The 15,341-nt window shown below is 38.8% G+C and overlaps 1 protein-coding gene across 4 annotated transcripts in view; it reads right to left on the bottom strand.

Annotated features, from left to right (window-relative positions):
* The window catches only part of EYA1 (EYA transcriptional coactivator and phosphatase 1), a 162,613-nt gene extending 159,825 nt beyond the window's left edge, over positions 1 to 2,788 (bottom strand). For all 4 annotated transcript variants that reach the window (XM_073583848.1, XM_073583851.1, XM_073583850.1 and 1 more), the window contains exons 1-2: positions 2,690 to 2,788; positions 671 to 798 (exon numbers count right to left, since the gene is read on the bottom strand). In XM_073583848.1, the coding sequence (XP_073439949.1) occupies positions 671 to 794 (124 nt within the window). In that variant the 5' untranslated portion in view covers positions 795 to 798; positions 2,690 to 2,788. The remainder of the gene's footprint in view (positions 1 to 670; positions 799 to 2,689) is intronic.
* Between the last annotated feature and the right edge of the window lie 12,553 nt (positions 2,789 to 15,341).

The following is a 15,341-nucleotide window of genomic DNA, read 5'->3' as shown; positions in this document are numbered from 1 at the left end:
AATGAAGCTCGATATGAGACTCCAAATAGCATTCTACCAACTATTTTTGTGATATTCCAGGGAAATAAAGTGTACATTATGATTCAATAGATCCTAATTAATGATGAGCGAGTGTGCTCATTACTCGAGCTTTCCGAGCATGCTCAGGTGTCCTTAGTATTTGGAAGTGCTCGGAGATTATGCTTGAGTCCCTGCAGCTGCATGATTTGTGGCTGCTAGACAGCCTGAATACATGCAGGGATTGCCTGCTTGTTAGGGAATCCCCACATGTATTCAGGCTGTCTAGAAGCTGCAAATCAAGCAGCTGCGGAGACACAAACATAATCTCTGAGCACGCCCAAAATACTCAGAGGACACCTGAGCATGCTCGGAAAGCTCGAGTAATGAGCACAGTCGCTCATCACTGATCTTTAACTAACTGTACATTTTTGATGTGTTATCGTTCAGGGATATTGGTTGGACTCATTTATAACATTTTCATCTAATATATTAAATTATGATTTTTTTTTATTATCAAGTTTTTACAGTGTGCACATTTTAATATCTCCTTAAAATTTTTAGTCCGTCTTTGACATTTTTCACATTTTATGCACAAGCACACAGATTCAATAAAATGAACTATGAAAAAAGAAAGGCCATTGTTGGAGACCACTTGCTTCATGCCACTTACCTTCTGTGCCATTTGGTGTCATGGAATTGTTGTTTATGCGAGAGTTATCAAGGCTTATCCCACTGGGAGAATCACTACTGCCACTAAGTCGACTATGAGGACTGGCTAGATCCTGCATTTCCATAGACCTGAAATGAAGCCAATTTCAGCCATGAATACAATGGACAGCTATCATAGCTAATCCTCCCAGCCCCCTCTGCTCTACCACAGAAACAATCTATTAGTGCAATTCTGTACCATATGTTCAAGGCTCCATGGCATAAAAAAAACTCAGCCTGTTGCCTGTTCTTTAACAATAATCAAGTATGATTTTGCCATTGCGACGTTTGAAAACTTAAAAGCAGATAGTGAAACCTAAAACATATCTTCCTATAGTAATAAAATAATATTATACGAGTCAGCATCACCATAGTACAATAATTATTATTGACTTAGTGTATGAATTATATTATTATTAATATTATTTGTTATAATTTATACAACTAAGCTACAATGAAATATTGTACAATGTACCAAAAAAATCTGCAGTCAAACTTTCCTTGTATTTCCGTAAGGACTCCGCGTTACAATAATATGATAATTTTCCTTGTATTTCCGTAAGGACTCCGCGATACAATAATATCATAATTTTCCTTGTATTTCCGTAAGGACTCCGCGATACAATAATATGATAACTTTCCTTGTATTTCCGTAAGGACTCCGCGTTACAATAATATGATTATGACTGTATACGCTTTGTTCCAACGTTATACGCTATGGCCTATTATGTTTGTACTTTCTAAACACCAATACTAATACAGATGATCAGCTGCTGCCCTAAAGGTAGACACCATTAGCCGGTGGCCAACGTGACTGTGCACATTCAATATGGCATTGTATTAACCCTCCGCCTGCCTTCTGATATAGATAATTATCTGCATTATCTGTCTATTAGTGCAAACAGCCTACTGTCATTGAATCAGCCCTCAGCACCCGCAAGCTGCCATGATTTATCGTCCAATTGTGTGTTTTTAAAGGGCCTACAAACACTTGAAGCAATTGATGTAGCCTGCAGTCCTGTGACAGCAAATGGGGTATTCATGGCGCACGTGTTTACTCTGGCAAACTACTTAATTGTTCCTCTGTTTCCGTTGAAACAAATGCAGCATTAAAACATTATTATGTCTGCTTAGTTGTTTGCTTTGTGGATTATATAAAGCGTGCCCAATTGAAAAGGGATAAGGCCGACCCATAGAGTGGATCCATACAACTATTTTACTACAGGGCTGGAGCTCAGCTGTCACTGAGGCCATGAGACTGCATCACAATAAGTTCCAGCACCAAGCGCTTAATACTTTCTGTACACATTGGTTATTATTAGAAAAGAAATAAAAGAGCAGCTTCTAGAAAAGGTATCGTCATTTTACGAACAGAAATGGTGTGTATATTTTACCAAACTGTAATAGTAAAAATAATAATAAAAATAATAATAATATAAGAATATTAATAATAGCTGTGTGATATCTATCACATCTCAGATCATTGCAACTGAAATACTTTTTACAAGGTTTTTATTCATTTCTAATTATAGTCAGTGTTATTAATTATATTTAGCACCAAATTGTGCTGGTGATATTACAAATAAGATGCACAACATTATAAGTAAATTATAGAAAGTAAATGGCGGTACTTAATATTGACTCAGACCATTTAAAACATAAAGAAGACCTAGAAATGTTGCTTATATATAAGATAAGCAATGAGTTAACATCATGATCAACTGTAGATAACCAGCACCAATATTATCTATCTATCTATCTATCTATCTATCTATCTATCTATCTATCTATCATCAATCACATATCTATCTATCTATCATCTATCTTATCTATCTAGATAGAGAGAGAATTGCAACCATAAATCAAAGCAACGTCCATCCCAGTCACTTATTATATTCAAGCAGTTCATGTGTTACAATCAGACCACACAATTAGTTTACAGTAAAGTTTTAAAAAGCAAGAAAAGCAGAATGATTCCTACCTTTGATAAGGAGAAACCGCAACATCTGACCTGATCTAAAAGTTGTTTTCTTTTATACCTAGAAGTCACAACATACAAGTAGCGTTATTATTATATCCAACTCTCGGTGGCCACAGAGGAGCCTCGCTAGACTGATACTAGACAGAAGAAGACACTGGCCAGTAGAGTCATTTTGTCTTCATGTTAGAAGTCTGAAGTGTGGATTCTCCCTGCTGTTCCCCTCCTCTTTCTCCCCATCAGGGGGAAGGCGGCCAAATGGCAGGGATAGTGATTCATCATTGGTCTATGACAGCTGCAAAATGGATTACCCCTCCCCCAATCAACATGCAAAGCAGTTTTTCTAAGGTAGCCAGTACAAGGTGCATGGATAAGGTAGCTATTAACAATAATCATACTGAACAGAAGTAGATGAGGCAACAAACTGAGGGTAGCATCCTTGAAGAATCGCTGATCTCTTGTGATCGCTGCCATCGATCTCCCCCTCAGACAATTTTACTCCTGACAGTATCATAATTTTGTCATCCAACTTTTGCCTTTCAACTTATTTAAAAATTTACGTCTCAAATTCCAGGTTTGCTAAGGGAAAAATGGAGGACTGAGGCTGTAATTTGTAACGTGATTGGACAGTCCTTCTATATTTCTCGCCCTAATTGGGCAAACCTGAAAACCGCACACGAGGTAAACACCGAAAATGCAATGTAAACAAGTGTAAATTTGTACGCTGTTTAATCAGGTTTTGACGTAGAAAACCAGCGCACTATGTTTTCTTTCAAGGAGAGGATGATTCAATTTCTGTGTATTTGTATAAGTGAGTTTGCAATTTGTATGTATATAATGGAGCGGCGAGGACTGCACTCTCCCTTTTGTGCGCGACGTTGTGGATCTCACGCATATTGCCTTTTACTTGGATAGAGACGGACTCAGAGATTGGATCTCCGGTAAGTTTTGTGAGGAGGTTTCCAAGATCAGTCACTTGTTAATGATGTGCATTAATTCAGGCAGTGTATACAGAAAACAGGTGATAAGGACCAAGGTGTAGAAAGACCTCAGGTTTAGGAAGCACAAACAAACTTTTCATAGGCAACAGGAACATATTGTCTGTAGACCAGCGCCCGGAAACTTTGATGTGTGCCTCCATTCATTCTCCACTGATGGCTCTTTGATGCTTTCAGCACAAAAGATAGAGATGAGGTATTTTAAGTGCAATCTGGTCTGTTGAGAAAAGTTCACTTTTTGGGGGGCCTTTTACTAATGTCTATTATTTCCAAAACATTCCTGTTTTACACAAGAATTGCCAATTTAAAGATATATCTTCCTACTCCACCTACACTATGTATAAGGTCCGTCTCCTAAATCCTTATGTAGCATATAGTAACTGTATCAACTCGCCTATGACATTGATTCTCTTATACATGTACATAATATATGTGGATAGTAATGTGTGCATAGTGGTAAAGAGAAAGAATCGGGTGTATGTTTATTAAAAAAGGAGGATTTCTATCTTTAAGCTAATATTTATGTAATGTGTATTGTTATGGACAAATGGATAGATAGATAGATAATAGACAGATAGATAGATAATAGACAGATAGATATGAGATAGATAGATAGATAAAAGATAGAACAGATTGTTAAACAAGTAAATCGATGACAATTGACAGATTGATAAATAGGTAGACAGATAAATCAGCTAGGTCTATAAATTAATTTAAATGGTATGTGTATAAAACATGATTGACAGATACAGAGAGACAGAAAGACAGACGTACAGACAGGTAGATAGATAGATAGATCAGATTGATGAACAGGTAAGCAAATCAGCTAGACCTGTTAAGTAATTTAGCCTGTGTATTCATAAATTGTTTGAAGAAAAGAAAGAAAGTAGGAGAAAGAAAGAAAGAAAGAAAGAAAGAAAGAAAGAAAGAAGCCTGCAGGCTGTATAGCTATAGATGGTTGGATGACGAGATGAGGGATCAGTAGATACTTAGACAAGTAGAAAAGTAGCAGATAGATAGATATATAGATAGATAAATAGGTACATAAATAAATAGATGATAGATAGATAGATAGATGGATAGACAAGATAGATGAATAGATAGATAGATAGATAGACAGACAGAGAGACAGACCGATAGATAGATAGATAGATAGATAGATAGATAGATAGATAGATAGATAGATGGTAGAATTATTGAACGGTAAGCTGATCAGCTAGGCCCATAAATTTGTTTATCCTATTTAAGAATAAATAATGTGAGAAGGAAAGAAAATTAAAAATACAGAAAGACAGAAACAACGAAAACAAGCATGCTTGCTGTGTATATATATATATATATTTATTTTTTGATGATGAGCAGATCAATAGATGCATAGACAAGCAGAAAAGTAGCAGAGGGATGGATGGATGGATGGATGGATGGATGGATGGATGGACGGATGGATAGACAATCTAAATGCAATAATTTATGCGAATTTACTAAACAAAATCCATACTATATCAAATAATGCAAACACCAGTTCACCAATACAAAACACACCGAGTCATTTATATATATGTATAAAAAAAGAAAACAAGGTATCCAAGTGTATTTAAATGAGTATTTAAACCATGTGTTCTGTGTTACCAGATTAAGAAGAAATGACTCCTTAATCAAAATAACTTTAAGACAACTAATCCTCACTTAGGCTGGTCAGCTGAATCCACATAGTGGCCCAGAGAAAATAAATGGACTCTTAAGAATGTGAAGGCAGACAACAATTAGACACAGATGTGAGCAAAATTAGTTACAGTTTACAAAATGCTACACTTCACATGCTCACACCCCCCATCCCTCATACGCCCTCCGTCCGTCCGTGGTAAAAAATTATGATGTTGAAGAGGGGGGTAGAAAGCCAGACGGGGAAAATTCATCTCCGGGTATAGTGCTGACATGGATTTTTTCACCACTGTATGTGTTATTCTAGAGTGATCCCACACTTATTCATTGATAAGTGATAGACACGTTGACCATTTCCATTCTACATGAAATCTATGTGAACTTACAACATACAGAAAAAAGTACAGATGAAAAAATATCGACGTACCGCTCCTGTATATGGGGACTGAGTTTTGTGCTAGCGTCAGCAATCTGCCTCTGACACGGGGCATCAGGGACGGGATCGGCTGATGTAAATTTAGGGGCAGCAAAATTCAAGTACTGATTAGTTAATGAGGTAGTTAAGTCGCCTGTTTTTACTAATTAAACACATAATTCTTCACAGATGGAAATTTCCCTGATTGGCTGACAGAAGCATTTTTGTTAACCTCTGTAAGGCTGGGAAGAATTATAGGGGTGTTTCAAGGCCCTGTAGGGATGGAGGGGTTAAACTTCGCCTGGTATCCCACCAATCCATTGAATAGCCACATTAAATCTGTTAATACCATGCACTTCAACCTCCAAAAATTATTTCCAGAAGGCAGACTTGCTACGCGAGATCATCAAACAAGGCTTTGGGTTCACATTTTCTCACATTTTCCCTACCACAGAGCTCAGGACGCGGAGCCGAATTCATGACTTTTACAGTGTTTATTATACTTTGTAAAATTACGAAATCAAAAGCGTCTGACAGCAAAACTGCCGGATCAGGCCAAAAAAGTTAATAACGTTCTATGAAACGTAAACTGTAAATGGGAAAAGGATTGGAAATTTCAAAGCAAAACCATAATCTACACAAATTATGGGTTTCGAAGCCTTGTATTTTTGCTTACTTGAAGCATTTTTTTTTTTTTAGAAAATGACTATAATTTGAAATATTTTTTTTTTCCCCTAAAGCTCAGAGATTTTCAAAATGGAAGCAGCCGTCTTATCAAAATAAATGCAGCTGACATAAAAGTAAGTGATTTTTGTTGAGTTGTTTTTTAATCTTTCCAAAGAAAACAGGAGATTTTGCGCTCTCTGCATTTATTTAATAATCATATCGCAAAAAAAAATATGCTTGCGTGGAATTTTTTTTTATTAAGAAGGGGCATTCATGGGATGTTAATTGCGTGTAGAATATTTGTTTTATTGTCAAACTGATTTTTTTATTGAATGCAAATTGCAATACATTTAGTTTATTTGTCGTTATGTACAACTATTAAATGTTATGTCAAAAAATGAAATAAAAATGTCATTTTTTTAACAATATTTATTATTGTAAAAATAAAATTGCTATGATCAATATTCTTGAATTTGACTATAAGCTATGGATCTCCCTTGACTTTGGTCTTACTAAAAACAGATAAAAATGTCCAATGTAGGCCTAATTCATGCCTTTTCTATATGTATATGTAAAACATTTACATATATATAGTAATGGAAACAGTAAGTAATAATAACAATAATTTTAAGAGGAAACTATAATAATAACATTAATTATAACAAATTTAAGAGGAAACTAGAATAATAACATTGACTATAACAATTTTAAGAGGAGACGATAATAATAATAATAATAGTAATAATAATAATAATTTTAAGATTAAATAATAATAATAATAATACTTATTATTATTATTATTATTATTCCTATAAAGCTTTCAGGCTAACATGAACATTTAGAAAAAATACTACTAAATTTACAGCAACAATCTGTATTGTATATGTGCTCATTTGCTTTAGGTTGCTTTACAAATTTTAAAAAATGATAAATAATTTGAAACATATATAAGCGTTGCCTATACGTACACAATAGCTAAGGAATTAAATTGGACATTTTTCACGTGAAATTGGTGAAAATGTTGGCGATTGGTGCATAAATCTATACTCACGGTAGTTTTGGAAGTCACTCTGAATTGTCTTCAGCCATCCTCCCACACAATTCCTATAAAAGGAGATTCCAGGACAAAATAGAGCAGAGTTTTACTTTGCGCCGTCCTGGAGGGAACATCAGAGCTCGGAGTTCCTTTTTTTCCAGAGAGAGAAACCAGAAGAAAATAGTTAAAAACCTTGATTAAAGTCCCAGGATCTGAAGCCGAGCTGCTGCGAGAGGGAGAATTAGGGAATGGGGCTTCCTAATGGAGGCTAGAAGCAGGAGCTGGCAGCCTGCTGGTTGCACTGCAGCACTGAGCCCCTGGCCATCACTCTGTACACCCAAGTCAGTTTCTTCCTCTGTAAAGAAGATAAAATCTAAGATCCCAAGACAAAGAATCGTCTTCCCTCCTATTTGTTTGGTTTCTCCAGTAGATCTGCCCATATAGCCGGAGGGCTTTTTTTTCCTTCTTTTGGATAGCAAACCACACCAATTCCCTTGTTCGGATCTTAGTGGTTGAAATCTAACAATTGAAAGGAGTGATGGTGTGCTGGAGCTCTCCGAGACAGCCTTGGAGCTTCAGAAAATTGTATTATGTAAATGAATCCATAGCTGTGTCTCAGTATACAGCTGTGTGTAAAAAAAAAAAACTCCTAGGCAAAGCTGTCTGTCAACAAGTTGTGAACTTCTTCTGTGGCTACCACTTGATAATCTAAGGTTGCATTGAGAAACTACATCTCATCAGATGCAAACCTTATTCTACTGAACAGAAGGCATTTAACTGGTTGTAGCCTAAAGTAAAGATTGATAGATAGATGGATAGATAGATAGATAGATAGAGCCATCTGTCATTGTCATCAGTCCTTTCCCTGTAATTGCAATCTATTAGCCAACCAATAAAACACCCCATTATTACCATTTTTCCACGTAAACACTACAGATGGACCCTCACCTCCTCCTCCTCCATGCACATCGTCACTGTGTAAAAAGTATGGTGATGCTTGTTTGTTCACGAAAACAATTGAACTGATCTGTGCAACATGTTGGCACGTTATAAAGACATTACAACGATAGAATTTGCAAGAAAAAAAATGATGCGAGAATGTATGACAGATGTTGTTGTGAAATATGACACTGCACTATGGCTGTCTGGTTGTGTGTGTCTGTGTGTTTTATTCTTTATGGCCCTCAAAACAGAACACTGTTCTACATAGGATATATGCATGGAATTATGCACATATCTGTCTATGTATACACTGAATATAAGTAGTGAATAACAACAAAAACACTGGTAAAGAAAATATCCCACCTGGAATATAAACACAGCAATCAATGTATATATCATTATTACTGTACAGTATGTTATGTTAAGTACTAGTAGGAATATTAATGTAAGTTACAATGTAATTACTAGCATGGTTATTACAGTCTGCTATGAAAATTACATGTATGAATAATATTATATATTATTGTGGTTACAAGTTAAATTACCGTATGTGATTTTATTATTATTATGCTTTGCTTATATAGCGCTATCATATTGCCCAGCGCTTTATAGACATTATTATCACTGTCCCCAATGGGGCTCACATTCTAGATTACCTACCAGTATGTCTTGTGGAGTGTGGGAGGAAACCGGAGAACCCAGAGGAAGCACACGCAAGATATCAACACAACTAACAAACATCACATACAGTAATGTAACTTGTAACCACCAGGATATACAGTATAATGTCATTTTCATATCATACTATAATAATCATATTAGTAATTACCCAAACACTCTATCTATACAACTAATAAACACCCGATTTTATTTTTTATTTTAACGACCTACGCCTCAATCTCGAGCCATGGCGACTCAATCGAAGAAAAATCTGTAGGATGATCGATCTTGTGCCAACCGCCATAGGTCCACCAGAGTCTTCTCTGCCGTCATCTTGATACTATCAAGCCACTGGGTTGCTGGTCTTCCTCTCTGCCTTGTTTTTTCTATTCTTCTCACCATGATGTTCATCTCCAATGATTACTGTTGTCATATGATGTGTCCAAAGTAGGCAAGTCATAGCTTGGTGATCCTTGCCTAGTATGGACACATCATACAAAGAGAGCAATCATTGGAGAAGGACATCATGGTAAGTAAGAAGAATAGACCCCCAAAATCACTGTGGCTGAGCTCCACAGATGCAGTAGGGAGATGAGAGAAAGTTCCACAAAGACAACTATCACTGCTGCCCTCCACCAGTTGGGCCTTTATGGCAGAGTGGCCCCACGGAAGCCTCTTCTCAGTGCAAGACATATGAAAGCCCACATGGTCTATGAGAAATAAGATTCTCTGGTCTGATGAGATGAAGAACTTTTCGGTGCTAATTCTAAGCGGTATGTGTGGAGAAAACCAGGTACTGCTCATCACCTGTCCCATACAATCTCCACAGTGAAACATGGTGGTGGCAGCATCATGCTAAGGGGGTGTTTTTCAGCTGAAGGGACAGGACGACTGGTTGCATTTGAAGGAAAAAGGAATGCGGCCAAGTACAGAGATATCCTGGATGAAAACCTCTTCCAGAGTGCTCTGGACCTCAGACTTGGTTGAAGGTTCATCTTCCAACAAGGCAATGACCCTAAGCACAAAGCTAAAATAACAAAGGTGTGGCTTCAGAACAACTCTGTGACCATTCTTGACTGGCCCAGCCAGAGCCCTGACCTAAACCCAATTGAGCATCTCTGGAGAGACCTGAAAATGGCTGTCCACCAATGTTCACCATCAAACCTGACAGAAATGGAGAGGATCTGCAAGGAAGAATGGATGATGATCCCCAAATCCAGGTGTGAAAAACTTGTGCATCATTTCCAAGAAGACTCATGGCTGTGCTAGCTCAAAAGGGTGCTTCTACTCAATACTGAGCAAAGGGTCTGAATACTTATGACCATGTAATATTTCAGTTTGTCTTTTTTAATATATTTCCAAAAATTTCTACATTTCTGTTTTTTTTCAGTCAAGATGGAGTGCAGAGTGAACATTATTGAGGAAAAAAAATGAATGAACTTTTGTGAATTTACCAAATGGCTGCAATGAAACAAAGAGTGAAAAATGTAAAGGGGTCTGAATACTTTACGTATCCACTGTACATCTGTGACGCCCCTGAGGGTCCAGTCACCACAGAGGTATTTCACCTCACCCAGAGGTACCCACCCACCTTTCAGGTAAGATGTAAACACCTAACCTGGCTCCTACACAACACTGCATCCACCACAGACTATAGCAGCAGGTGCTTCTTAATCCCTGCTGGCTAGGAAAGAGTGTTAGAAGATGTGTGGAGCTTGGGTTCAGAGCGGGAGAATAGAGGGAAATTAGGACAGTCTTCCCTTAGGGGAGGAAGTGAGAGGACGTGTGCAGCAGCTCCCTGTCAGCAGGGACTGCAGGAAGAAGTACTGGTACGGAAAGAAGGACGGAAGGAAGCTCCCTGAAGGGGAAAGGGATTTCCCAGAGACACGGGTGGAGAGAGTGCTCCCCATGGGGCTCGTTCCATGCTGACGGACATCATGTGGGGGGAGAATCCAGGTTGCAGAAGGGTCTCGGCCCCTTAGCCTAGTGGAGTGTACAACAGGGCTCATCTAGCAAGCCGACAGCTGTGGCAACTTTAAGGGCCACAGCCAGCAACCACAGTTATTTTCTCCAGAAAGGCAGCCAGAAAGGATCCAGGAAACGCTTTGGGCACGTTATCCCACAGGATCCACAGCTGCTGGGCTGGGACACTGACTATGAGGTGCTGAGAAGAAAGAGAAGTGGAAATCAGCACTGTGAGATGGCCAGGAAAGGCATATACTGACAGGGAGTTCTGGAAAGGTGTTCTCTATCTGCCTGGAAGATGGCTGGATCCCTCACCTGGAGGACGTAGCACCAAGTGGGCATCGCTGGCTCTTGAGAACTGTGAATAAAGCTTTGGAACTGCATTTAGCTGTGTCTTCTGCCTTCTTCGTGCGTTACCTACACAGCACTGCTACATCCCTTGCTCCACACTACATCATTCTCTTTCTCAACATCTTCTATCTGCCCTGCGACTAAGCTCTGCCTGTGGAGAGCTATTTCAACTCTGCTGCATCACACCATCAGTCCCAGAGGATCTGCACTGCAGCGCCGGTCGCCTTTGATCAGATACCACAGGTGGCGTCACGAACTCTTATCACAAAACTCTTTATTTTTCATCTCCTGTAAATATTCCCCTTTTATTGGACGCCCAGGGCCATGGACCGGTCACCGCCGCTGTGACACTGCCCCTTTGAGAAAGTGGCTTGGTACCAAGTATCCCCACGGCCCTGGCGGGGCGCTCCACATCCATCAACCATCATGGTTTGAGATTAAGCTGATGTCCAGAAAAATAAAAAAATTAAAATGTGTTTATTAGTTGTATAGATAGAGTGATTAATTGCCATAATTATTACTGTATGTTACGGCAATTACTTGCATGAATATTAATGTATGTTATAGTAGTTAGATTTATGAATATTACTATATTTTATAGTACTTAAATTTTGCTATAAATTGCTATTATAGATATTAATGTATGTTATGGCAATTACTTGTATGAATGTATGAATATGTATACTATGGTGGTTACATTTATGAGTATTACTATACTTTATGGTAGTTACATTTTACTATAAGTTACTATGTAGATATTACTATATGTTATGGCAATTGTTTGTATGAATATTAATGTATGTTATGGTAATTACATTTATGAATATTCCTATACTTTATGAAAGTTACACGTATGAATATTACTATAAGTTATGGCAATTCCCCATACTGATATTACTGTATGTTATGGTTATTACTTACTCAATTTCACTGAATACATGCGAAAAGAGGACACTAGGAAAACACACACAGCCAGCAGTCCCATGCATACAATAACAAATGCCTCTACCCTGTACTGTGCCAGACTACTCCCTCCTCTATCTTTGCACAGGAGCGGCCAGCTTGTGTCACTGCCCCTTTCCCAGTCATTCTTTGCTAATGTTTTGGTGCCTGTACAGAGAGAAGATGTACCATGGCTAGGAAAGGTGGGTGGCAGCTGTAGCTGGGGCCTTTCTTCAGATTTCCCTATTTATATTTGCTATGAATAAAAACATATTCAAGCATTCAAGAATCATTGGAAGTAAACAAGATGATCTTCACAAACTGCAATACTCTATAATAATTACTTATAACAATGAGGAACGCCGGTTCAGGACTTGTCCTACCTCAGACTTGGTCCAAGTGGTGAAAGGGTTATGTAACGCTCTGCAGCTTGGCTGCTCTTTCCACTCTACCCCCATAGGAGGCTCTGAGTATCTACTGATATGTTTTAGTTTAGCCACCTCCAGAGAGAATAGAAAGCAGTGAGGGAGGTGAAAAGTCACAACTTATTCTGAGCTCCAGGAAGACAGAATGCAGTGGAAACGGAAAGCCAAAGAAAATGAACTGGGTTTTTAGCTTCAGGTTCACAATAATAGTTATAGTGAAAGAATTTTTCAATAAATAATCTCTTCTGTCTGAATTCTGTCCAATATTTCATGTTGTCTTTAAAGGAGAATAAATGTACATTATTATCTTTGTTTAGGCACGGTATTATTTTGCTTTGACTGTTTTCTTCAGACTATGTTCACACAATGTCACACCTTCCAACATAAAAGGTGAGCATGTCCATATATTATTATTGGCCCAATATATGAGATGGGAAGATTTTTCTGTAGCATGTAATGGCATATTCTTTTCTCTATGTTGAAAAGAGCAGTTGACTTTCCTTTGCACAGTTAGTGGTAAAAGCTGTCAATCAGTGATAAATGAACGGAGTTAGCTTGTCGCTCATGAATACCAACGAGTTAGCAGCATCTGTATTAGGCCTCATTCAGACGTCCGATTTCTTCACGTACGAGAAAATCGGACAGATTTTTCAGATCGGACTTTGATCAAAGCTTGATCAGAGTGTGGTACGAGTGTCATCCGACTGATGTCATCTCCACCTTCTCAATTCGGCTAAGTCTGTGAAAATTGGACCGCACTTTGAGTTAGTCTGATTTTTTGACTGACCCATAGACTTGCATTACTGAGTTTGATCCAACCCTCGGATCAGAATCGGACATGTCTCTGATATTTTCCCAGACCACTCGGCCTGAGGAAAAAAGTTGGACTTGTAATTGGCCCCACAGATTGTCACACGTAGAAGTGTGATCTCTGAAAAACTGGGATAGCACTCGTACGCAAAATTCAAATGTCTGAATGAGACCTTAGAACACGCTCACACCACCATACAAAATCGGACGAGTACTATCTGTTTTTTTTTTATCAGATAGCACTCAGCCGAGTGTTATTCAGTGAGGCAGTGATGAGGATAGATTTTTTTTTTACAGATAGAATGTGTCAGTGAAAAATATCGCATCATGCAGCGATTTCACTCCAAAATTAGATGGTGTGTGAAAAAATACAGATGCCATAAAGAGCCACAGTATAACATCCATTTTTTACATGTACATTACAGTTCTACTTTATAACATTGGAAACTAACTGTAAATGGTCCTGTAAATGATTAATAGCTGCTGAGTAAAAAAAATGGATTGCACAAGGGCTGCACATGGATAACAAGTGAGAAAAAAAATCAACAACTTTCTGGATGAAAATCGGACCACTTTTTAATGCGCTGGTGTGACCCAAGCTTTACACTGAGAAGGCCCCTTTACTACAGTTAATAAAGGGTGATTTTATGAAAACACTGCACAACAAAAGTTAGTGACCCCGTGCTGGAATCGGGATTTGTCACTACGTTACAGGTATGGTTCACTTGCTCTTATTATTTGCCTTTGTATTTGTTTTTGCTTCTGTATTTCGGTAAACCACATTGTTACATACAAAACACTTGAGCCCTTGAAACTGAGCTTATAAATCCTGTGGTAGATTGGCTTACTCTGCTGCACATAGAGGTAGACATAGGAACACTGTTTCTTTAAATCTTCCACTGGTTTATAAATGCTAATGCATAAACTAGTGCAGTGTTAGCAAAACAAATATGAAATTTGTGGCCTAACGGAAAAACAAAACATAACGTATGGCACAATCTGTGTTGCTGCGGGGATCCACCCGCTCAGGAGTAAACAACAAAAAGTTCAGCTTTCCTTTATCATGAAAGCACAGCTCTGGAGCTTGCACCTCCAGGCATACCCAACACTGAATGAGCCATAAACCTGTGTATTTATCCTCTGGATTCCACCCACTCTACAGCTATTCACTCAACCTAGCCCTAACTAATTAACGCCTTTCAGCACTTAAGGCCCCGTCACACACAGCGAGATTGCTGATTTTGTGACGCCACAGCGATCTCGCCAGCGAGATCGCTGTGTGTGACGGGGATCAGCGACCAGCCCCCCCGCAGGGTATCGCTGATCGTGCTCGATCGTCCTGGGCCATTTTTTGATCGCTGGTCTCCCGTTGGCCAGCGCGCATCACTGCGTGTGGCAATGAGAGACCAGCGATCAGCGACGCTGGACGCTGGTTTCCAATGTAAACATCGGGTATCTAAGAGCCACGCGGCTCTATGTGACAGCTCACCAGCGATCAGCCTAGCGATGTCCCAGCGATCCCATCCATGTCAGATCGTTGGTGGGATAGCTTGGACATCGTTATGTGTAACGGGGCCTTTAGTGTACTGGAGCGTTTTCCTAGGTTCATGTCAGTGATGATAACAACCGCAGTGATACATATCTCCTCTCCAGTACTTTGCCAGTGACTTCGCCATATATACCCCCCTCTGCCCAAAACCAGGGGTTTTGGCACTTTCAGTCACCAAACAGGGAAGTCTAGACAGGCCATCTGCATTACCGTACAGCTTTCCAGGCTTGTTCT

The sequence above is a fragment of the Dendrobates tinctorius genome, unplaced genomic scaffold (genome assembly GCF_039654945.1).
Source record: "Dendrobates tinctorius isolate UK_male_01 unplaced genomic scaffold, ASM3965494v1 ptg000082l, whole genome shotgun sequence".
Classification (NCBI taxonomy): Eukaryota; Metazoa; Chordata; class Amphibia; order Anura; family Dendrobatidae; genus Dendrobates; species Dendrobates tinctorius.
The sequence above is the reverse complement of the archived record's forward strand: the minus strand, read 5'-3'. Positions and strand labels throughout refer to the sequence as shown.